The following is a 23,328-nucleotide window of genomic DNA, read 5'->3' as shown; positions in this document are numbered from 1 at the left end:
GACCTCCATATAGACTCTTTAAATGACACCCATCTAATCCTATCAATGGTCTACACCCTGACTTAAACCCCTTTTTACAAGCCCCTAAGCACACATATATCCTTTGGAACCTCCCCCTATCCAACTTCACCTTCACTGTGCTTCCAGGGTTAGTCTTCTTCACTTCCTCAGCAAAGTCCCACAACTTTGTGTACTGCTCTGCATGTTTTCCCTCAATGATCTTTAAAGCCCTATCTAAAGCCCTGTAAGCCTTCCTCTTTGTACAACCGTGATTCCACTCTGATTCGACAGTTGCCAAAAAGGAATCCACAGGCCATGTGGGATTCAGTTTTATCATGTCCATGTACAAATCAGTCAGCAAATGGGACTTCATGTTCTTGTTTGCCCAAGTTCTCCCACATGTGTGTTCATCAAGTATGGTCTTGATCTGTATGATGTTCGAACCATACATTTTTCCAGCACAACACTTCCAAGGGCACCCTTTTGCACACTTTGCTACGACTTTCAATTTCTCATTCCTAGGAAAATGGATTTCTCTATATCCATTCACTAAGGAGTACATGATGACAGCTCGCTTGAATTGGTCATGATCCCTAAAAACAAGCCTGAGTGTAAGAGTGGGATTCCTCATATCAGTTTTCTCATTGAACTCTGGAAATCGCTCATGTTTTTTGCCTCCTTCATCATCCGAAGAGTGTACACTCTCAAGAGCATCAAAGTTATAATCTGGATCATCAACCACATTTTGTTCCACATTTGCAGTATCAATTTCTTCTTCCCTTTGCTCTTCTTCTCTTTCCCGGCTTTGCTCAGATTGCCTTGCACTTCTTTGCTCAGAATCCCTTTCTTTAAACTTGGAAAACACTGGGTTATCAGCATCACTCCCATATTCACTCTCTTCAAAGTGACAATCATCTTCTTCAGTAGCTTCTTCATTCTCTTCTTCAACATTCCCCTCCAAACTAATAGGTACATCAAAGAATACTTCAGTATCTCCCTCGCCTACATCCCCCTCTCCTACATCCCCCTCTCTTACATCCCCCTCGCCTACCTCAGCCACAGATTTCCCCTTACTCTTCTCTGGCCCTTCACAATTTTTCTCTTTCTGACCATTCCTTTCTTTAGCATTTATCTCTCCTACCTCAGTCACACATGTTTGCACTACTTGAGATGTGCAACAATCATCCACTTCTGGCCTTTCAATAGCTAGCAAGCCCTTGTATCTTATTGGTTTAAGTGCTGTTGGCCCAACATCCTCTTCTGAACTGCTTATCTCTTCAATAACCACTTTACTTGGACCTGCCACTTCCATGAACTTCAGAAACTGTTGCTCTTGGGTTACGGCTTCTTCTGTCGTCAATTCTTCGATATACATCTCAATCACTTTATCTTTTGGAACAAAATTGCACATGGACTAAACATCAGAATCACTTGAATTTGCTTCAAACCATTGAAAAGATCCATGTTGGGAATCTTGAAATAATAGTTCATGAACCGCTCAATGTATCCAACTGCCTCCACCATATCATCTATCACCGGCAGTGACATGAGGTCTTTATCACAGTTATCTATATATGTCACTTTTCCCCCAACGTACATGTCATAACTTATCTCCCCACCATGATGCAATTCAATAGTGAATAGTTCTGGCAAAACTGAAATTCACAACAACAAACCCTAATTAAAAGCCTACAACAAACATAAGCAATTGCATTTTAACCTAACAAATCATTCTATATGCAACTAATGCACAACATTCTACATGCAACTAATTGCATTTTAAAAGCCAACAACAGAAATCAATGCACAACATTTTATATGCAACTATATGCAATTGCAACAAACCACAACTATATGCAAACAGGCAACGCACATTAAACATTTCTCAACAACAACAAACCAAGCAACAAACCACCTTATCTTCACAAGAATAAACAAAGCAACAAACCCACTATCCAACCACCTTATCTTCACAACAATAAACAAAGCAACAAACCCACTATCCAACCACCTTAACTTCACAACAATAAACAAAGCAATAAAACAACCAACCCATTATCCAACAACTCAGTAACCATTTCGAATTAAGAAAGCATAAACCACCTTTTCAAACAAGAATAAACAATGCTAAAAGAATAAACAAAACCCACATTCAACCCATTCCAACACACCGTAGGAACCATTTCGAATTAACAAAGCATAAATCCACCTTTTCAAACAAGAATAAACAATGCTAGAAGAATAAACAATACCCACATTCAACCCATTCCAACACCTTAGGTACCATTTCGAATTCACAAAGCATGAACCCACATTTTCAAACAAGAATAAACAAAAAATAAGTCCACTATACATTTGGAATCATCAAAAGCACAAAAAACTTACAATAGGTAGGAGTCGTTTCGTCGGGATCTTCGCGCTCGTACCACCCCATGGCGAATCCTTTGATTTTCCTTCGAAGCCAATGGAACCCAGATGAAAGCCCCTTCGAACACCAACGAAGTCAGGGAAGCGAGTCAACAAGATGATTTGGGTTTTTCGTTGAATTTCTGATCGAGATTTGGAGCCGCGAGAACTAGGGTTGGGGTTCTTGATATTCTGGAAATGGGAATGGGGAATTAGATCGACAGATTTGGGTATCGGGGGAGGGAAACCAATTCAATAGGCACACTTTACAACGTTCCCTTACTTTTTTTAAATTTTTAAAATTTTAATTTTAATTTTAATGGAATATCCACGTGTCGTTCTGTGAGAAAACCACGTGTATTAGGAATCTAGCTGGTTGACATTTGGCGGGAAAACATTGGGTGTGGTGCCACGTGGAATCCATCTAGGCAAGGAACTGGGCCCCAGATCATGCCATGTCAGCATTTAACAGACCAATTCACGGACAAGCTAACGGAGGTATAACATTGGACCAAATTATAAAGGTGAGGTATGACATTGTCATTTTTAAAAGATGAGGTATGAAAGTGTCATTACGCCAATAGTTGAGGTAGTTTTTTGTACTTAACCATAAAAAATAAAAAAAACCTTGGGCCCAAAACCAAGACAGGTTACATAACTCAGGCCCAATCGTCACCATCAGGTCCGAGAATCCACAAAATACTTCCTCCCTTCCTCTGAAAAAGTCGACACAGAGAAAACCATCTTCGTTTGCTGGGCATCGGTATCTCCGCTTCGAAAACCAAGCAAGCACAAAACGTCGTCGTTTGGAGGGGAAACAGAGAGGGAGGGAGAGAGAAAGCGGAGGAGTTACGATGACGACGACGAGGAGTTGGCGTGGCAGTGCGGTTGCTGCCGCCATCGTGTTGGTCCTGTGCTTGGTACGGACTGGTCAAGCCATCTGGATCACCTTACCTTCCTCCGGCACGAAGTGCGTCTCGGAGGAAATCCAGAACAACGTCGTCGTTTTGGCCGATTACGTCGTCATCCCCGATGATCACTCCCACTCCCCCACCATCTCCGCTAAGGTCTGCTCTAATTCCCCTCTTTAACGTCGTCGTTTTGTCGTTTTGGATTCCTCATTTTATTGCAATAGGCAGATACATAGATTAGCAGACAAACCCAGTATTTAGTTTATCGGATTTTCTGCCCTTTGGGTAAAATTTAAGTAGAAAAGAGGATCTAAAACGTAAAGTTTGGATCTTTGTATGTTTTCTTGCTAAAATTAGTTGATTTGTAGATTTTCACGTATGCCCTCCTATTAATTAAGAGCATAATAAATGAAACTCCTGCTGTAGATTGCGAAACGGGAAAGAACCCGAAAATTGGAAATTAAGTTTTTATTGTCGAAAAAAAGTAATTATGTCGACGGGCCAGATTGAATGAGTTAATGAGATAATCCTTTTATGCCTCACACGGCAGATAACTCAGTTAGATAAAGGTAGTTTACTTGCTTAGTGCAAAACCCTGCCTGTCCCATGATAGAACAAATTGGGCAACCTTAGCAGCTTCTTCTTGTTTAGCGAGGAAAGCCTGTTACGAGTAAGTGGAGGGGCGCTGAAATTCTGTCATTTGACTTGCATATCATGGAATCGTTTGGTGATTAAGATTCGGATTGCTCGTAAAATTCAAGGTATGTTGAAGGTAGGGTTTTCGTTTTGCTGGGTATACAAGGGATTAGACATGTTGAAAACTTATCCCTTCGAGTCCTACCATTTTGTGGGGATTCAAAAGTATGTGTAATTCATCTTCTACCTTCAAGCTACACAATTTCTTCATTCCTTCCCTTAGTATACCTTGAGTATGGGTATAGTGATTAGCGAGTTACCCAATCCAATCATGGGCACCAAACAGACAATGTGTTTTCGTCTTAGGTTTTTTATTCTTGTTTTTTCTTTGGGCGACATCACCTCATGGGAGCTTTCTTTGTCGCAGGGAGAATGCAGCTTTAAGCCTGCCAACCATTACCCAATGTTTAGTTCATCGGCTTTTGTCTTTGTGTAAAAGTTAATGAAAAGGGAAATTTAATATTTAGTAATGATAATTTGTGTTGGAATGTGTTCTACTCTTATGTTTTGTTGCTTGTCAAACCTTTTTTAATGTGGTCAGCCCTCTACCAAGGAGTTTCTACGCTCTAGAAATGGGGTTTCTTTCACTGTCAAGGCCATTGCTTTGATCTGCATGTTGGGCTGCAGAGTCACGTTAACACCTTTAGCTGGGGTAGACCAGTAATTACATTTGTTAACAATAAGACCATTGGCCATCTAAGTCGTTTCTAGTAAATGCAAAGGTGGTCCATCCACTGTATTTGGATTTTTTCTATATTAACATTTATTTATTTTTCTTCTCTAAAGTTGTAATAGTAGCACTTGGTAAATGCATACTAGTTTACAACCTCAAATATTTGCTCATGATTCAAACTTGTAAGTTGATGTTGGAGTGGGTGGTTGAGTATTATAAGTGACTTTGAGAGCGAAGTGCCTTTTGTAGTCAAGTTAATTGAGCATTTTTTCTCAATATGATAACTCCGTTGGATCTTTAAAGGAAACAGTACTGGAACATTACAAATTAAGTTCAAAAGCATTGACAAGTGCTCTACTATCTTTTCATCTTAGATTTTGTTCTGTTTTCTTAGCACATTTCATAGTACTTCTTGTTTCTTCTTTAGGTGACATCACCGTATGGGAACAATCTTCATCAAAGGGAGAATGCAACACACGGTCAGTTTGCATTCACGACTCATGAGGCTGGAAACTACTTGGCATGTTTTTGGGTTGATGGTAACAATCCTGGAGGTGGAGGGGTGAGTGTCAACCTTGACTGGAAAACTGGAATAGCAGCTAAGGATTGGGAATCAGTAGCAAGAAAAGAGAAAATTGAGGTAAGCACTGCCATAATTTATAGAGTTTACTTAGATATGTATGTGTATAGAAAATTCATCGTTCATTGTTTTTTATTGTTTCTATTATTGGTAACACTTTATAATCCCTGGGACATAGACATGAACTGAGTATTATGTTGAAAGGTTTTTAAAACTTGGTGTCTGAAATAATATTAGAAATGAATTTGTGAGTTAAAAGTTGTTGATACATATGACTACCTATCTGTAATCTGAAGATTCTGAACTGCTTTACATGAGTATTTAAGTTTCAAAAATGCCTGCTGAGCACAATCATGTCCGCAGAATTCAGAACATTTCATTAATATCAAAAGTTTTGTGTTGTGATAATATAGAATATATCAATTGTAATATAGGGAGGAACTTGAAGTGTTGAACTTTGGTAGAAAGGAGTAAAGCTTCATTTTATACTCACGAACTTTCACATGCAACCTGAAGCACATACATGTATTTTGGGATAATGGATGCAGTAACTACTAATTGGTTGAAAAAGCCATATCCTCTTTAGAAGCCCAAGACTAAGCTCACTGGCCCAAATTAGAAAATCAGGGGATTTCTGGTCTAAGGAGAATTGCGTGTGTAAGTAAGAATCAGAAAATGAAATATGATAATTAATAAATATTTCAAGTTTAGAGTATTTAGTGGATCGATTGTTATCTATAAGTCTATTTATTTGGGCCTAAGAAAACACAGCCCTTAAAGTTTCAAAGGTTTCCTATGATTTATGAGTCCTTGGGATGAAACGGAATGGAATATGTGAAAGTTGTGTACTGTTCAACGGTTGGTGCCTTGTTACCTCCTGCACCTCTCCTCTCCCTTGTTAAAATCTTCTCCATCTTCTCTGCATTCTCTGAAAGAATTATATTTCTTCAAAATTTTCTTCTGAAGCCCGCCATAACCATGCTCAACAGCCACCCTTGCGCTATGCTGTATCTGTAATGGTGTATGTATACTGAGTACCTAGAAGGTCGGTCCCTTGGGTGCAAGGTATGCTACCTAGAGACCATTGGCTGGGCTTGTTGATGCAGTCATACGGTTATTGTTACTAAAGTTTTTATAGATCCTTGTTAAATTTTATTTTGCATCCTTACCCTTGCTTCGGCTTCTTTAAATTTATCCACCCACATTTGCTTGAAAATTCCGCATTTGTAGTATATTGCTATCAATAAGTCTATAAGCAGCCTAGCTAGGGTGAATAGGTTTTTTTAGCAGAATTCTTACTCTGAAACACAATATTAACTAATCTAATTGCCATCAAATCAACCAAACAAATATATATAACTGAGCAATGGGCATCCAACTTAACATGCAATGGAGTTCATCCAAGACTATATGCACGTTAGAAACATGTAGACAAAAGCTTAATTTGCTCGACTCACACGGTCAATCCCTGAGAAGTAATGTGCACAAGCAAGTTCTACACAGACAACCTAAAGGGGTCTTGAGCTTCTCCACAGTTCTTCGAATTCAACTTCACTCTGGCCAAAACATAAATGACACTATGAGAATAACAACCATACATAACTCAACATATGTACTTTCCCACATATAAATAACAACCATACGTAACTCCACACTTTCCCACATATAGGGTCTTGAGCTTGAGCTGCGGAAACTCGAAGGAGCAGTTGAGGCCATCCACGAGAATCTACTTTATCTCAAGGGCAGGTAAGGTTTGCATAATAATAAGGATGCATTCAACATTTTATGTGCTGCATTTGTGCAGTAATTTATTCCTTGATTCTGTTTTGGATTTATACGCAGAGAATCGGAGATGAGGGACGTGAGTGAAAGAACAAATGCCCGGGTGGCGTGGTTTAGCATGATGTCGTTGGCTGTCTGCATTATTGTTTCGACCCTTCAGTTATGGCACTTGAAGAATTTTTTCCAAAAGAAGAAGCTTATTTAAGTGATGTTACTCCAGGTTTTTTTTTTTTTTTGTAGATGAAAAATGATATTGAGAAAGCAAAATTTGAATGTCATCTAATGTAAACTACGACTTCACGAACTCTCAGTTTTCGTGTTTTCCTTTCCGAAAGAGAACTGTGAAACGCAAAACAGTAGAAGATTTTAGTTTAACTTGGAAATTGATATCCTTTAAGTAGTATCTGATTATTTTGCTAATTACATGTATGTGTCTCAGCGTGAGTTGTAATGTTATAGGCACTCTCTAAAAGGGATCGCACCCAAAACAACCATCCAACACAGTCAAAGTCCATGAATACCGCATTAGCAATGAGTTTTGTGTTGTTAGTAACATAATATTTCTATGCCTAATCTAAGAATGCCAGCTAAAGTGAAATTAGGGCTCGTTTGGAGTTGTATTTAAAATGGTTAAAAGTGTTTTTAGAGAAAAATGTGTTTGGGTTTCAAAGGAAGCACTTCAAGTGCGTTTTAGGATTCACTTGCGTTACTGAGGATTGGTTTCATAACCAATTTTACCAAAAACGTTTTCAGTCATTTTAAAAGCACTTTCAAACGAGCCTTTAGACTTTTGAGTCTTTAGTTGACAATTTTTCTTCCGTGACATGTACTACTTAGTGGTTTTGAGAAATTAACAATTAGATGTTGCATATAGGTTTTTAGTGGATCTTTATGATTGTTTGAGTGCACATATAGAGATCTAATAAAATTTTGCAACGGTTAAATCTTTCATACAACTTATGTCACTGAATGAGGCATCACATTGCAGCCGGATCCTTTGGTTGAGAGAGAAAGTCTTAGATTGGATGTTAACAAGAGGAGTCATCTACCTAAAGTAGGATTCTCACCCCTTCAAATTTCTTTCCCTCCCTTCCCCTCTTCTCACTTTCTTCTTTTTCTCTCTTTAAAAAAATTAATACTAGATGTTGACGTGACTTAATATTGAATGTTGAAATAGTAAAAGACTGAAGAGGAGAGAAGAGTTTGCAGCGACTAAATTTGTAGACAAAATTTTGTAAACTAAGTAATATGGAATTTGATGATTAGATTTCTTTCCCTCACTTTCTTCTTTTTCTCTTTATGAAAAAATCAATAATAGATGTTGACGTGACTTAATCTTAATTGTTCAAATAGTAAAAGACTTAAGGAGAGAGAAACTTGGAGGGGAGAGAAGAGTTTGTTAGAGCAACTAAATTTGTAGACAAAATTTTGTAAACTAAATGATATGGAAGTTGATGGTTGGATTATTATTTACATGTTAAGAAACGTACTTAATTTTATTGGTAATAAATCATTTAATTTGTAATTTTGCTTATAAATTTAGTCTCATAGCATTATCAGGAGGAAATACACTTCGATCCTCTATACTCTGGTCATACCTACGCAATTTTCTCCTCTGGTCACTTTGATCTTAGGCCCACCAATAAATATTGAACAAGTGTTCAAAATTTAGCACGTGTCAAATACATGGGAAAGAGATCCCTTTTACTTAATGCTCTTCATCAAACAATTAAGGTCTTTAAAATTTGATCATACGACTAAAGTTATTATAACTTTTAAAATGGGCTCGTGTTTTTAGTTACTAAATCAAATTTCAAAGATCCAGATTGTTTGACGAAAACGATTACGTAGAAGAGATTCCAAAATGATGCCTTTCCAAATAGATGCATGCGACGTGTTTTTTTTTTGTCATTCGGTGGGCCCAAACGTAGTCCTTTCCGAACTAAAGCGGGAGAGCAAGCAGTACAAGTAGTTCCTCCGTTTTGAAAAACAAGCAAACCCAAAATTTAATACACATTGATTTCTTGGGGATCAAATCAAAGGTGTTACGACGGCGATGCCGACGAGAACAAGTGCGACGGCGTTGGCCGCGGCTCTCTTGTTGACCGCGTGCTTGGTGGTGCCGACTGGTGAAGCCATTTGGATGAAATTACCCTCCTCCGACACCAAGTGCGTCTCTGAAGAAATCCAGAACAACGTCGTCGTTTTGGGCGATTACGGCGTTATCTCCCATGATCACAACCACTCGTCCACCATCTCCGTTAAGGTCTACTCCAACTCCAATTTTCCCCTTTTACTTTTAAAATATTCTTACTGAAAAATTTATACGACTGAGATATTTTTTTTTTTATGTTTATGGTTTAGGGTTTAGGGAGAAATTCAAATTTTTAGGGTTTGGGGAGAAATTTAAAATTTTATGCAATGTGATGATGAGTTAGCTCGTGTCACATTTATCGATTCGATTCGCTTTTTTGCGAAAAAAATTGGAAGCAACTGGTGCATCATAGTGTGGATGTATATATATTTTTTCTGCAGTAGTTGTGATTTTTGGTTCGACGGTATCTTTCACTTTCAGCATTGTCTGCTGAAACGTAAACAGATTCCGGTACATCAAGCCGCCAACGCTTACTACACCGGTATTTTAACGCGAGGAACTATGAGTTTTTGTGTCAAGATAATCGCTTCTCTGCAGGGTTCGTTGGACATTGACCTTGCACAATGACTAGTAGCTACTAGCTAGGCTAAACTGTAAATAAAATTTTCGAAGTTAGTGAACATGAAAAAGATGCACCATTTTTTTCGGAACATTAGATGATTCAGATTGTTATACTGAAGAAATCAAACATGTTACCACGTAATGTTTGGTAAGAGAGACGTAGCCGGAAAATTATTTTGTTGTTGTCAAGTGAATCGAGCTATAGATTTTTCACTTGTTTATAAGTGCTCTAAAATGAAAGGGGGAAATTGGTGAACTAGAAGTGAAGCTTTTGTCAGGAAAGCGATTGCATTGATGAGTTCTCTGTCATTTGGGTTCCATGGTTATATTTTTCTTCTTTAGGTGACATCACCATATGGGAACAATCTTCATCACAGGGAGAATGCAACAGATGGTCAGTTTGCCTTCACAACTCAAGAGTCTGGCACCTACCAGGCTTGTTTTTCAGTTGATGGTAACAAACATGAAGATAGTTCAGTAAGTCTCAACCTTGACTGGAAAATTGGAGTTGCAGCTCAGGATTGGGATTCAGTAGCTAGCAAGAAAAGAGAAGATTGAGGTGAGCGCTCGGAGAACACTTTTTCTTATAATAATTTACATACATAGATATCACAGTACATGTTTTATGCACATATTATTTTCATTTATACTTAATTGTTTTCTGTGATTGGTAAGATTTTAGCAACCAGTGATGGACATTACGAGTGAACTCGAACTGTTTTGAAAAGTTTATCAAAACCTAAGGTTTCTGATGGCCAATGAAATGGATTTCTGAATTGAACCTGTAAATAGGGATGAGAGTTTCCGTTTGAAACGTGAACGATGTTAGAAATTAGAAACGACCGAATTTTACATTGTATGCAGAATTTCATTTGGAACCTGATGCATACACTTTTTTGGGGTAATATTGTATATGAACTCAATACATACTTGGTGTTTAGGAGAGTTGTTACGCTTGTCCATGCCGTCGTTACTTAAATTTCCGCAAACCCTACCTCTTAATGTCTTCTATTTTCCTTGCATCGTGATCTTTTACTGTGCTTATTCCGAGTATCCGCTCACATACAGGGTGTCGAGCTTGAACTACGGAAACTTGAACAACTAGTGATGGCCGTGATCCTGTATCAACGCTTTCTCAAGGCGAGGTAAACATTATCTTCCTAATAAGAATGCATTGAAATTCCAGTCGATTTCTGTGGTGATTTATTCCTTGTTTTATTTTGGATATATATGCACAGAGAAGTGGAAAGGAGGAATTTGAGCGAACGAACTAACTCGAGGGTGACACGGTATAGCATGATGTCGTTGGGCCTCTGCATTGGAGTTTCATGTCTGCAGTTATGGCACTTGAAGAGATTTTTCCGAAAGAAAAGATTATTCGAATTACTCAACTCCGATCATCTTTGTAGACAGAAGAAAGGTAAATAGTAAATGCAAATTTTATTACAAACGTAATGTAAACTATGATCAGATAGACGGCCAGTTTTCGTCGAAAGAAAGTATTGAGAAGGGAAAAGCAATATTATTGATAGTTTGAGTTTCCTGTATTGTTTAAAATATTCACGAAATTGTTGATATTTTCATCGAAGTATCCAAAAAATAAAGGATAGATATGGAAAGGGGGTGAAATGCAACTTCACCCTATATTGACTAGATATAGGAAAATAAATGAATATCGACGATATTTACCAATTCATTACAAAAATTGGAAACCAATGCATATTTCAAATTTTGAGATTTTTTTTTCTTTCAAATTTCTACTAAATTTGAGTTGATATACACACTTCATTGCACTTTTCAAAGTTTCCATTGGATACTGATATATCCATCGATATTTTCATAACTTTGCATATTGATATTTTTACCTATATCGATATTTTAAATACTAGTTTCTTGTGTTTACTTGGTAATTGAGAATTTGATAGGCATTATAGGCATTCGCTGCATGGTTTTGTTAAAGGTTCATAAGTGTGTCGTGTTGGCCAAGAAATCAAGCATGCTTTGTCAAAGAATAACTACTTAATGAACCTTAATTGCGATAGAACGGTACACCGTCCTATATAACGGTATAAACCTAAGATTTCTCTACGACAAGATTTGGCGGCTGTGTGATTGTTTGCCACACATCTGTTTTCAGTTTCGAGTTTTGATGTCATTACGAGAGAATGAAAATTCAAATTTGGAACCTCTTTCATCGGAAAATAAAGTAGGATTAAATTAAAAACTAGTTCGGACACGTTATGACCTGGGCCAAATGAAATTATTGAAAACTCTTAAACGGAAGTCTTTCATAGGGAAGATTTATAATTTGCCTTCAGTTTTAGTCGCGACAAGATAAAATGAAACGACATGGTATAAAAACGCTCAAGATATTGTGCAAGCCAATCAACTTGCTCTTGTTCTAGTGATACTACTCTTCTTTTCCAACGGGAGAAGAGGCGGATAAACAAGACATCACCCAGTGGTGGCTACTAAAAGACTGCTAGGGAGGGGCTAATTCAAACCCCTCGGGTAAAATAAGAACAACCCCGACATTCAAAGCTCATTTTTTACCATTAGCAAGAACTTGTTTCTATTGCAGATCATAAGGAATTCGAACAACTGCTTCAAATACAGTATCAGGAAGTACCGCTTGTGGAACCTCAATATCCACGGGTTTATTAGCTAAATGGCAATTGGCACATACAATATGGCCAGTCGCTTCTCGTGGATTCAACTTCCCAACAGAGAACTATTACGTCCATAACTTGCACGAAAAATATAGCAAACACATACATATAAAATTACAGCAAAATCATACGCAAAGTTGATTAATGAGTTTAATCTGAATTTTGAAATTTGAATCCATTTCAATCAATGACGATCACGGTTCAACCAAATTAGCAGTCATGCTGTAATCAATAGGAGAATTAAAGCAATGGTATGAATTAAGAAGGAAAATTGAGTAAGTTCCCAAAGGAAGCTGTTATTCTATTCTAACGATCTTTCGGTTCATGTGTCTAAACCTGCAAATCTCGTCGAAGAAATCATCTGCACTGCTATGACTGCTCTTCATCTGAAGAATCTTTATCACCATTGTCTTCAGATTCTTCCCGTACTTTAACAAGGACTCAAGAGTGCTCATTTTCTGTTCAGCATTCAGCGGTGATCTCACTGTGATCATCACTTCTTCCAGGCAAGGAATTGAAAATCCTGAATCAACCTGAAAAGAAAAAGTACATAAAAACTCAATTGTAATTTGAAGATCGACCTAAATTAAAATACTAAAATTACAAAATAGTATCAACTTACATTTTTCAGGCTGTTTTTCTGACAAAGGGCTGCAAACATGGCTCCATGGATATCAAACTTTTGCAGCTTGGGATGGTTATTGAAGAAATCAACAAAGTCAACCTCTGGAAAGGGTTGAAGGATCTCAGAATCCCCTGTGAATTCCACCTTCATGAAAAGGTGTTTCACTTCACTTGCACATTGAAGCATATTTCTTATTGCATCCCAACACCACTGGACTCCCCTAATTGATAAGAACTCTAGAGCGACAAGTTTCTCGAAATCAACCATGTAGACTTTCCCTAAACAACACCAGAAAACACAAAGATAATTAGTGATTGTTATGATTCACACAAGTAGGGAACAAGAAACTAAATGCACCCGATATATACTGCATTTTTCAAGTCATCAAAGGTGAGCTTGTAACAAATCATTACCTGCATTATTGGCAATAGAAAGATTTTTCAAATGCTTTGTATCACGAACCCGAATCCAGCTACAGCCTTGCACCTCAAGGAATTTAATTTTTGGGCACCCCATGGAAAATGAGCAGTTGTCCAAGCCATAAAAGTCCAGCTTACACTGCTCCAAATATGGCAACTCAATTGAAACCGATCTCAATCCTTCACAACCAAGTAACACCAAATTGGTGAGATTCGGACAGGCCTGAAGCACAGTTGACAATGCAGGATCCTCCAGTTTCGCTCCAACAATTTCAAGGTTCTTGAGTTTCTGGAAGACACCCCACTTTGGGGAATGGGCCACTAAAACTCCCCAAAGTTTTAAAGACTCCAAATTTTCTGCAGCACTTAAGTAGTCCAGTTTTGAAGGGCTTTCAAGAGAGGTCTGATATTCAGCAATATTGTCCATTCGAAGCTCCAGATACTTAAGAGAGGGACCTATGATCAATAACCAAGAAGCAAGGCCAGCACCCGAGAAGGGACTATAAACAACAAGATTTTCTAATTGTTCAATCATTGAAACCATCTTCAATACAATGTCATCAGGACTGTCTCCACCCGTATGGCTATCAAAGGAGCTTCTGGGGAAATAAAGGCTCCTTATATAAGGCATTGAGTCCTTCCATCGCTTGGATACACAATTACAAATTGCAACGTCTTTGGCGTTTTCCATGTACGACAATATGTATTGAACAACAGCATCAGGCAGAGGGTCCATTCTGTGAGGACAGCAATCAAACAGTTAGCGGTCACTACGAAAACATAATAAAATCAAGGAAAATAATTCGACAAAAGCTTACAGTTTTACACAATTAGTAAAATTTGAGAAAGAAACTAGATTGGTTAAGTATAGCTAGTTATTATGACGGGCAAGGCGATTCACATGACATCGAAGCTATCTAAGGCTAGCCTTTGAGGTCAGTTATTTGTGCTCAACAATCAAACAATGCTCCCTGTCTTGGGAATTCATTTGAGATAAACATCAACAAAAAAAAAAAAAAGGGTAATCCAACAAGGGTTTATCCGAAAATCGGAAAAAGAATATGACTTGGTAATTGAAACAAGAATCTGAAAAGCAAAAAGAAATTATTGAAACTACACATTGTGAGACTTGTAAGAAACCAAGGAAGCTAAGAACACAATTAGGAAATTAACCATATTTCAAATGATAAATTACATCAATTAGGCAGATTGGATTAAGCTCAGATTAGACCTTCTAAAACCCTGATAAAAGGCTATGATTTCGAAAACTTTGGCAAGAACCCAAATTAGGGTTCCACCTTAAGTGATTAACAAAATCAAAACCCATTCAAAAATTAGCTCACAAAACAACTATCCAATCTGATTAGCAATGTTAGAAGCAGTAGCAGTAAATCTGTGAAACAAATAAACCATACAAGAATCTTGATCTTAATTAAACAGATAAGAGGGACGAGGAGGGAGGGAGCTTACAGATGGAAATTTGAATTGAAATTTGCAACGGATCTGAGAGCGTTTGCCAATTTCCGCTTGCTCTCTCAACGTCTCTGGTGCTTCACAACAAACCATTTATATACATATCACGGAGAGCGGTACAGGCTTTTTGTGGGGAGGCGCGCTTACACTGTCGATGTTTGGGGGTCATTTCAAAATTCAAAAAGTTTCTGTTTAAACGTTTTTGCGGCTTTGCCTTTTGTTTTGTAGTTTTATGTTTAAAATTGAAATTGAAAAATGTGTTTTTCAACCGAACTACTGAAGAGAATTGCCGAGTTGAATAGAGTTGATATGATCGGTTGGTTATAGCCGTGTGTTTGCGGCTTCATATTTTTAGGTTTAAATCTTCGCACTTAAAATAACGGTCATTTAAACTAAAATTTCGTATTATCAAAAACAAATTAAATTTCTCTACATTAAAAACCATAACAAGGTTATTATCAAATGATATTTTACCAAATAAGACCATATCTGTTTCCCTTAATGTTGTTGCTTTTGACATTGTTGTTGCTATATATAATATTTAATGTTGTTCCATTTGCAATTGTGGAGACATAAGTTAACCACTTTGAATAAGAGGACGCCACATAAACTTTTAGCTCAATATGATGAATTAATTCTTGACATCATGAGTAGACCCACCAAACCTTAAAGGGCTAGGCATTTCCCTGCCCTATAGGTCCTACCATCGTGCCTTTCCTGGCTCAATGAGGTATGGGTCGTCTTTTTGGAGTCTTCCTTGGGTGTTTCGCGCACTGGCACCTCTATTTACTAGAGGCCTCCCACCAACAATTTTGAGTAGTTGCATGCGAAGACTTGCTTGCACCACGCTAGCTACACATGGCAGTTTGCCTAACATGACTTGCAACCTCCCCACCTAGCTGCATGTGAGGAGTCACTTAAGTAAATCAATAAAATCGCCACTTACTACTCATAATTCTCTCTGTTATAGTTTTTCTCCTATTATTTTTGATTTAGGCATTGGAAGCCCTTCGGCGGGCACCCACCCTCTTTTCTCGAGTGTTTGTCAATTAGGCTAATAGTGTTTCTTATTTTGTAAGTGTGATTTTGTCAATCCAAACTTAGGAGATTTGCATCCACAACAATGCTTTGAAGTGAAATGGGTTGTTAATTTTTTTGTGGATGTCTTGTTATATATATATATGTATATGTATGTGTGTGTGTGTGTGTGTGTGTGTGTGTGTGTGTGTGTGTGTGTGTGTGTTTGTGTAATTGTAAATGTGAAGTAAGTCTTTCTATCCTATTGGTGAAACTAACTATTTGAAATTCTATCTCAGCAAAGAACTGTATAATCTTTCCTCTATTGTATTGAATCAATAAAGAAAGAGGTAAGTGCTATGACCCCTTATTGTTTGATTCAATATTGACGGGGGACAGGGACGAGCCCTGGCCCCAACTTCTATAGGTCCTTGGTTTGACCTCCTTACTTTTAATAAACTGAAGCGGAGAAATTTTCTCACACTTGCTTGACCCCCTAAACGAAATACCTCACCTCACTTACAAAGAAATAGTTGGAACTGAGCTCCGAACTAAAATAGTTTGATGTTGCTTCACATTTTGAAGAGCGGTCTAAACAAATTCGTTAATAAATATTAGAGACAAAAGGTAAGCTTTTTACATATGTATTTTTATCAACAGTAGCAAAGAAATAAACTTCATAACAGTCAAAATATGAAAAAATGGACAGTCAGATTGATTCAAATCAATTGATATGAATTTGACATGAAAATTAAGCGCCCGAGCTCTTCTTAGAGATTGAATTGGGAAACTAAGCTAAAGGCCCTTTGAAGTACACAAAAAATTCACGGAATTGGCATCAAGGACCACTGCTCCATATTTGTCTAAATTCGAATAAAGTTACGATTCGTTTATAATTCAGAGATCAATGCTCAAACTTACTCTTAATTTCCTTTCAATACTTAATTTCTCTTAACTGCTTGACAACTCTCACTAAATAATACTTCTCTTTATATGTGGTTCTCGCAATTCATTTTTAAATAGAGCCTAACCCAGAAGTTTAAAGGATCATTTCATTGAGGTAGGGGTGGACATTGGGTGGGTTGGTTGGGTAAGACTTTAGTCCATTGGCCAACCCAATAGGCTCGGATTGGAATTGTTCAAATCCTTTGTCACCCAAGAGAATTGGTAACTCAACCCACCCAAACCATTCTTAGGCGGGTTGGATTAAATGGGTTCCATGAGTTAGACTTGATTGCTTTTTTTTATATTTCTAATGTGAGTATGAGAGACAAATGATCAATACTTACATCTACATGGACTTAATCATGTGAATTTGATGTTGTTATATCACTACACGTTACTAATACATAAATTTTTACTATTCAAATCAAGCATTAATAAACAAGTGCATTTAAGAATTATTGTCACTCAAGTAAGCTGATTTCAATCAGACTAATAACAACCCAACCCATATATTAAACAAGTTTTGACCCAAAAATGAAAGTTTAAAGTTTAGAACCCAACCAAACTTATACCAGGTGAGTCGGTCTGGTTGGTCGGTAAACCCACTAAAATGCCCACCCCTACATTGATACTTTCTCTACTGCACATCGAAAGCTCACATTTAAGTTACACATATGGAAAAAAAAATGTTAGATCATTTAAGTTACACATAAAAAAAAATCATTAAATCATTAAACATAACAAGATTTAACGATTTTTATTTAGATGTATGACTTAAATGTTCACTATAAAAAAGAGAGGTTATTTCATTTCCTTTTGAAAATTTAGTGATATTCCCAGCCCAAAGCCCACAAACTCAATGCGGAAAGAATAAAGAAGGGATATTGGGCCAAAAACTAAATATGGAAAGAATGAAAAGCCCCCACAACTTTCTGTAAAGACTAAATGACCACGAGCGAGACATCGAATCCCAGCCGTCCATCTCACCACAAAACCCTATTAAACCACACATCACTTACAGCCAGCCGTCGATCCTCAAATCCATTTGGCAGGTTCACTATATAAGAGCTACTTTCTGAAACCCAAAAACCCTAGCCGGTTCTCTCCCACTTGGTGTCGTTGCTCTGGGCTGCTAATCTTCCGCAATGGTGAGCTCCCTCACTTGGTCTCTGTTACTTCCATGGAGATTCTCTGTCTGCGTTTGCGAGAGAAAAGCATGATTATTTTCTGTTTGGTTGCTCGGAAAATTGATTGCTTACCTCTACTTTTCAATTTATGTTAAATTTCCCAATTAATTGATCTAACACTTGAACTTTTATGATTTCCATGATTATTTTCTGAAACACTTACATTTTTAGTGGGATGGATTTGTGTTTCTGCTGCACGAACTGTTGTTCTTTATATGTTATTTTTGTGAAGGATTTTGTTAGACAATTTGTTGAATTATTCGTTGTAGGCTTTCGCCAAAGCTCAGAAATCAAGGGCTTACTTCAAGAGATTTCAAGTGAAGTACAGGAGAAGGCGAGGTATTCATTTCGTCTTTCAAGTCGAGGGCTTTTGTTAATTGTTTGTTAATGTTCTGCATATGATGATAATTTTAATGTCGAATGTTTTCGGCAGAGGGAAAGACCGACTACCGTGCCAGGATTAGGCTCATCAACCAAGACAAGAACAAGTACAACACACCCAAGTACCGGTTTGTCGTGAGATTTGTATCCTTTTGTCGCCCACCATTTTGGCCGTTCCCATTCGAGTTTTCGCTTTATGTTCCATCTTTTGTTAAGAATGGTTTTTCGGATGGTATAATGTTTCGGCATTGTATTCTGTGTACGTTGTTAGAATTTGAAATGACTTGTTCACTTGTGCTTTCCGTGATGTGCACCTTAACATAATTGTTAGACCAACAAGGATATTGTTGCTCAGATTATATCTGCCAGTATTGCTGGTGATTTGGTTCTTGCTGCAGCCTACTCCCATGAGCTCCCACACTATGGGCTTGAAGTTGGTCTCACAAACTATGCAGCAGGTATTATTTCCACACTTTGGTTATTTTGCTTCACTAGTCTGTCTTGGTGCATGAGTTTAACTTGGTGGGTAGTAACTGTATATTTATGATCAGCCTACTGCACTGGCCTACTCTTGGCTCGTCGTGTGTTGAAGAAGCTTGAAATGGATGATGAGTACGAGGGAAATGTTGAGGTAGTGTTTTATTTCTAGTTTTTTCAATTTGATTCCCTTCACATAACATCTAATTTTTTGTGAAAATTTTGTCTGATATTTTAGGCTACTGGTGAAGACTACTCTGTAGAGCCAGCTGAGAGCAGGAGGCCATTCCGTGCTCTTCTTGATGTTGGCCTGATCAGGACCACCACAGGAAACCGTGTATTCGGTGCCTTGAAGGTGGGTACCACATTATGGTGCTATTTATATTTGATGTGTTCAAGTTTTTGTTTTTAACTTTTGCTGATGCTTATGTGTAAATTACTTTGTTGTGTACTTTCCTTTCACTTTAAGGTAAACGTTCCTATATGGACGACATTTTCGGACTAACAGTTTTGTTATTTTTCAGTCATTATTATCAATAGCAGTCTTTTTTGTTTTATCCTACGAACCTCGATTTAAACATTTCTTTGGATGCCTGTTGATGAATTGTATATTGATCCCTGGTGGTACCTTATTTTTCATATTGCTTCGATCCTATACATAACATGGTCTTTTCTTGAATGTAATTCAATTTTTAATCCACTTGGGAATGTGCCTACCGAGTAAAGAATTTTTCAATTGATTGCAGGGTGCTTTGGATGGGGGTTTGGATATTCCTCACAGTGAAAAGAGGTTTGCCGGTTTCTCCAAGGATAGCAAGCAACTTGACGCTGAGATTCATCGCAAGTACATTTATGGTGGCCATGTTGCTGCATACATGAGGGTAAGTTTGAGACTTGAGTATTCATGTCATGGATTGGCATTAACTCTGGTCTAGAACATTTACGTCTGCTGGTCAAAATCCTAATTATTTGTTTCTGAACTTTTATGGTTGTGAACCAAAGAAAAGAGTTCAGAATTCTTGTCAGGTAGAATAATTAAATACTGTTTTCTTAAACTTTTATTTTATTATTATTTTAGACTTTGGCGGAGGACGAGCCAGAGAAATACCAGAGTCACTTCAGTGAATATATTAAGAAAGGCATTGAAGCGGATGACATCGAGGAGGTGTACAAGAAAGTTCACGCTGCCATCCGTGCTGATCCTACAATTAAGAAGACTGAAAAGCCGGCTCCTCAAGAGCACAAGAGGTAAAGTCTGATTGATTCTGTACCAAGTTGTTGATGTTTTACATCAAGTCCTGGTTTCATTGTTTGCAAGTAATCAGTGGGAAGTTGCTATCAGATGATTCTAATTTTCACTTACGTAACAGGTACAACTTGAAGAAGCTTACCTTTGATGAGAGGAAGAAGAAGTTGGTTGAGAGGTTGAAGGCCTTCAATGATGCTGGTAACGACGACGACAGCGATGATGATGATGAGTACTAAGCATTTGATGGGATTTGTGCTCTAGTTTGTTTCCCCCAGGTAGGACGTCTGTTAAATTATCCTCTATAAGGTGTGGTATCTGAGTTAGAAGCGCTACTAAAGTTTTGACAATGTTGTTATGCAAGTTATATTTTGTTTTGGCCATCGCCACGTACCTCGACTATCCGCCCTTTGTCCCGTTTTCTACTATCCAACTTTTCTAATTACCAAATCTTTTCTTGTAGTTGTCGTAGTCGGGATAAAGCTGTGTATTTTCTGTTAAAACCATGAATTTTATGCTTATGTGGTTTTTATCCTTTCTTGCTTTCATTTCTTAAATTAGTGAACATGTTCCGTAATATATTTTTTTTACAAAAGATAGTACACTAAACGAAGTGGTGAGGGATTTGAACACGGGACTTCAGGTGCAAAGATATTCTCCTAGATTCCTTGATTCCTTTCCGATTGAATAAGGATTACTTTCCATGCTAGGTTTCTTAAGATCTCTATATAAACCCTAGCTTTTTATTTTCGACAAGAATCTTGTACGATCATCAATCATTCTCTATCATAGGGCTCGTTTGGATGTGTTTTTAAAATGACGGAAAGCGTTTTTTTTGGTGAAAATGGTTTTTATACCAATTCTTAGTGAAAATCTAAGTGGATCTTGGAAAGCACTTTTAAGTGCTTTCTGCAAGCAAATATCTAGTGTTTTTGGAATTCAAAATCAATTTAACCAAAAGCGTTTTCAAATATTTTAAAAGCACATCCAAACGAGTTTATAATCAGTAACTATTCTATACATGCCGTCGTTTGCGTTTAGACATGATGATGATTCATCTCTTCTCTATGCCTTATGATAGTTACTCGTCAAGGATGTGCTCCGATGTAGTACACATCAGATCATTCTTTCTAGAACTATACCAGTGATTTGATTTTCTTCTCGGAGATAAGTAAGCAATCCAACACGGATTTAATCACACTCGCAATCAACCGCATTCACCCTATAGTTGGTGTTTATGGGTGATTCTAACAAACATTGCCACCATTTGCGGTTGTGCGCTAAATTGGTTCCAAAAATGAGGATGTTAGATGACATGATCCCAACGAAAGAAATTCCTATTTCACAAGATATCTGAAAGTTTGGAGAAAAGGATGACTTATACTTCTTGTTGTACATCTAATGACCACAATAAGAAAACTACAAAGAGGATAGAGTGTCAACAAAAGATAGCAGCAGCTGTCTAACGTACCGATCAAGCAGAAATATAGTACTCTTCTTCTTTATTAAAAAATAATTTAATCTCCATGTTTAATACATAAATAGTATTTAGGTAAGGGTACTGTTCTCCATTAATTTTTTTTTATTTTTCACACGTTAATTTTTGTTCATTGATCTTCTATTGTATATTTGATATTGTCCGCTTAGGGCTCCTACAACACCCTCACGGTTTTGTTTTTAGGAACTCACACGAGAACTTCCTAATGAGTCACCCATCCTGGGAATGCTCTTGCCCGAACTCGCTTAACTTCGGAGTTCCGATGGAACCCGAAGCCAGTGAGTTCCCAAAAGGTCTCGCGATAGGTAAGGATGAGAATATACATATAAGGCTTATAAGATCCACTTCTCTGGATAATGTGGGATCTCGCAGTGTGGATAACATCACTCTAAAGTTTTTGGAAGCGTTTATGGTGTCATTGTAGCTTCAGTAGTCTTTAGTGTTATAATAATTTTCAATTTGTTTGACAAAATTCTCAAAACATAAAGTTAAAAAAAAAATCCTAAGAAGCTTTTTGATTTTTTCCGACAGAACAATATTCTATACCAGACGGGATTTGGATTGAAGAACTGCACAATGAACTGTCAGTGATCATTAGATTTCAAAATTATCATATTAGTCGAATCTTCATTCATGTGAATCAAATCGTCACCGATGCGAGTCGATATACATTATACATTGTAATGCTAATGGCGATAAATCTAACAAGGTAATTGAAAACACAAGTAAAGAGAAAATGGATGTGGAGAAGGCTTGGGTGGTAAGATTGTAGAAAAGTAAGAAGCCGTTGCCCAATCACATTAGAGATCACCATCCAATAGCTGTATAGTTTTTTCACACTTTTTATATGCTTATGATGAGCTCCCTTCATCAAACGCATCGTGCATCAATCACTAGTCGACGTGAGTGGGTGAACTTCCTTTCGTCCTCATCACTTAATTGAGTGAAACTCAAACAAGCAAAATAAGTTAACTACTACAGAGTGATGCAGCGGTTAAGGCGAATTTTATGTTCATATTCTATATGGTTTGTTTCGGGTTCAATCTTTGAGACGGATGAATTACACGATGATGGTCAGAAAGATACTGAAATGCTTATGTGGGTTTTTCTTATCCTCATAAAAATGAACTAATGTAGCTTCGCAACCAATTGATTTCTTTTAAAAATTAACAAAAACAAAATTTAATTAAATGGTAATAATACGTGGCATATGAGAAGCCCAAAAGTTAAAATAATAATAATAGTAATAAATTGGTGTTACTGTTGAAGGCCACCATCAATATGGTCCATGGAACATTTCAAATTCAAGTCATGGTGGATGGAGCATTTTTCTCTTCCTTTAACTTTTATAAAATATTATCCATCAATAGCTTCTTCATCTCTTTAATCTTTATGCTCTCCCACTTTCTCTTTCACCTTTGCTTCTTCTCAACGTTCGGTAGCCTAATTACTAAAAATAGTATCATTTACGAAAAGCAGCGGTGAATTGCGTTGGTGATCATAACTTTATTCTTTAATAATTAGAGTTTTAAGTTTAAACTCTCTCCCGAATCTAGTGTAACGTCTATCTTTTTAAATACAACATTATTTTGACTTTAACGGGTTGATAAATTTGAGCTAAATCACA

General features: G+C 37.3%; 4 protein-coding genes across 4 annotated transcripts; 3 read left to right on the top strand and 1 right to left on the bottom strand.

Moving 5' to 3' along the window:
* The first annotated feature begins 3,118 nt into the window (after nt 1–3,118).
* Nucleotides 3,119–7,395, top strand: LOC137738799 (transmembrane emp24 domain-containing protein p24delta3-like). The gene is made up of 4 exons (XM_068478275.1): nt 3,119–3,473; nt 5,114–5,326; nt 6,936–7,012; nt 7,109–7,395. The coding sequence occupies exons 1-4, from the start codon at nt 3,261–3,263 to the stop codon at nt 7,251–7,253; spliced, it is 648 nt and encodes a 215-aa protein (XP_068334376.1). The 5' UTR covers nt 3,119–3,260; the 3' UTR covers nt 7,254–7,395.
* A 1,669-nt stretch (nt 7,396–9,064) lies between these two features.
* LOC137726378 (transmembrane emp24 domain-containing protein p24delta4-like) lies at nt 9,065–11,271 on the top strand. Its single transcript, XM_068465303.1, has 4 exons — nt 9,065–9,314; nt 10,107–10,317; nt 10,831–10,909; nt 11,003–11,271. The coding sequence occupies exons 1-4, from the start codon at nt 9,105–9,107 to the stop codon at nt 11,190–11,192; spliced, it is 690 nt and encodes a 229-aa protein (XP_068321404.1). The 5' UTR covers nt 9,065–9,104; the 3' UTR covers nt 11,193–11,271.
* Nucleotides 11,272–12,630: 1,359 nt separating this feature from the next.
* LOC137722631 (F-box protein At1g10780-like) lies at nt 12,631–15,129 on the bottom strand. Its single transcript, XM_068463222.1, has 4 exons — nt 14,948–15,129; nt 13,472–14,214; nt 13,056–13,336; nt 12,631–12,966 (listed from the first exon to the last, which is right to left on the bottom strand). The coding sequence occupies exons 2-4, from the start codon at nt 14,211–14,213 to the stop codon at nt 12,730–12,732; spliced, it is 1,260 nt and encodes a 419-aa protein (XP_068319323.1). The 5' UTR covers nt 14,214; nt 14,948–15,129; the 3' UTR covers nt 12,631–12,729.
* Nucleotides 15,130–17,971: 2,842 nt separating this feature from the next.
* LOC137711933 (large ribosomal subunit protein uL18) lies at nt 17,972–20,740 on the top strand. The gene is made up of 9 exons (XM_068451090.1): nt 17,972–18,060; nt 18,369–18,438; nt 18,533–18,624; nt 18,812–18,938; nt 19,032–19,111; nt 19,196–19,312; nt 19,704–19,838; nt 20,036–20,205; nt 20,328–20,740. The coding sequence occupies exons 1-9, from the start codon at nt 18,058–18,060 to the stop codon at nt 20,440–20,442; spliced, it is 909 nt and encodes a 302-aa protein (XP_068307191.1). The 5' UTR covers nt 17,972–18,057; the 3' UTR covers nt 20,443–20,740.
* Nucleotides 20,741–23,328: the final 2,588 nt, after the last annotated feature.

The sequence above is a fragment of the Pyrus communis genome, chromosome 1 (assembly GCF_963583255.1).
Source record: "Pyrus communis chromosome 1, drPyrComm1.1, whole genome shotgun sequence".
NCBI classification, from domain to species: Eukaryota; Viridiplantae; Streptophyta; class Magnoliopsida; order Rosales; family Rosaceae; genus Pyrus; species Pyrus communis.
The sequence above is the reverse complement of the archived record's forward strand: the minus strand, read 5'-3'. Positions and strand labels throughout refer to the sequence as shown.

Bases quoted from the DNA above. Each gene is read 5' to 3' on its own strand.
- LOC137722631 (XM_068463222.1), bottom strand. From the start codon at position 14,213: ATGGACCCTCTGCCTGATGCTGTTGTTCAATACATATTGTCGTACATG. The intron at 13,337-13,471 runs GTAATGATTTGT...GGTGTTGTTTAG, and splicing joins TTCTATTGCCAATAATGCAG to GGAAAGTCTACATGGTTGAT. The intron at 12,967-13,055 runs GTAAGTTGATAC...TTTTCTTTTCAG, and splicing joins AGAAAAACAGCCTGAAAAAT to GTTGATTCAGGATTTTCAAT.
- LOC137711933 (XM_068451090.1), top strand. The intron at 18,939-19,031 runs GTATTATTTCCA...ATTTATGATCAG, and splicing joins TCTCACAAACTATGCAGCAG to CCTACTGCACTGGCCTACTC. The intron at 19,112-19,195 runs GTAGTGTTTTAT...CTGATATTTTAG, and splicing joins AGTACGAGGGAAATGTTGAG to GCTACTGGTGAAGACTACTC.
- LOC137726378 (XM_068465303.1), top strand. From the start codon at position 9,105: ATGCCGACGAGAACAAGTGCGACGGCGTTGGCCGCGGCTCTCTTGTTG. The intron at 10,318-10,830 runs ATTGAGGTGAGC...CCGCTCACATAC, and splicing joins AGCTAGCAAGAAAAGAGAAG to AGGGTGTCGAGCTTGAACTA. The intron at 10,910-11,002 runs GTAAACATTATC...ATATATGCACAG, and splicing joins CAACGCTTTCTCAAGGCGAG to AGAAGTGGAAAGGAGGAATT.
- LOC137738799 (XM_068478275.1), top strand. From the start codon at position 3,261: ATGACGACGACGAGGAGTTGGCGTGGCAGTGCGGTTGCTGCCGCCATC. The intron at 5,327-6,935 runs GTAAGCACTGCC...TCCCACATATAG, and splicing joins CAAGAAAAGAGAAAATTGAG to GGTCTTGAGCTTGAGCTGCG. The intron at 7,013-7,108 runs GTAAGGTTTGCA...ATTTATACGCAG, and splicing joins CTACTTTATCTCAAGGGCAG to AGAATCGGAGATGAGGGACG.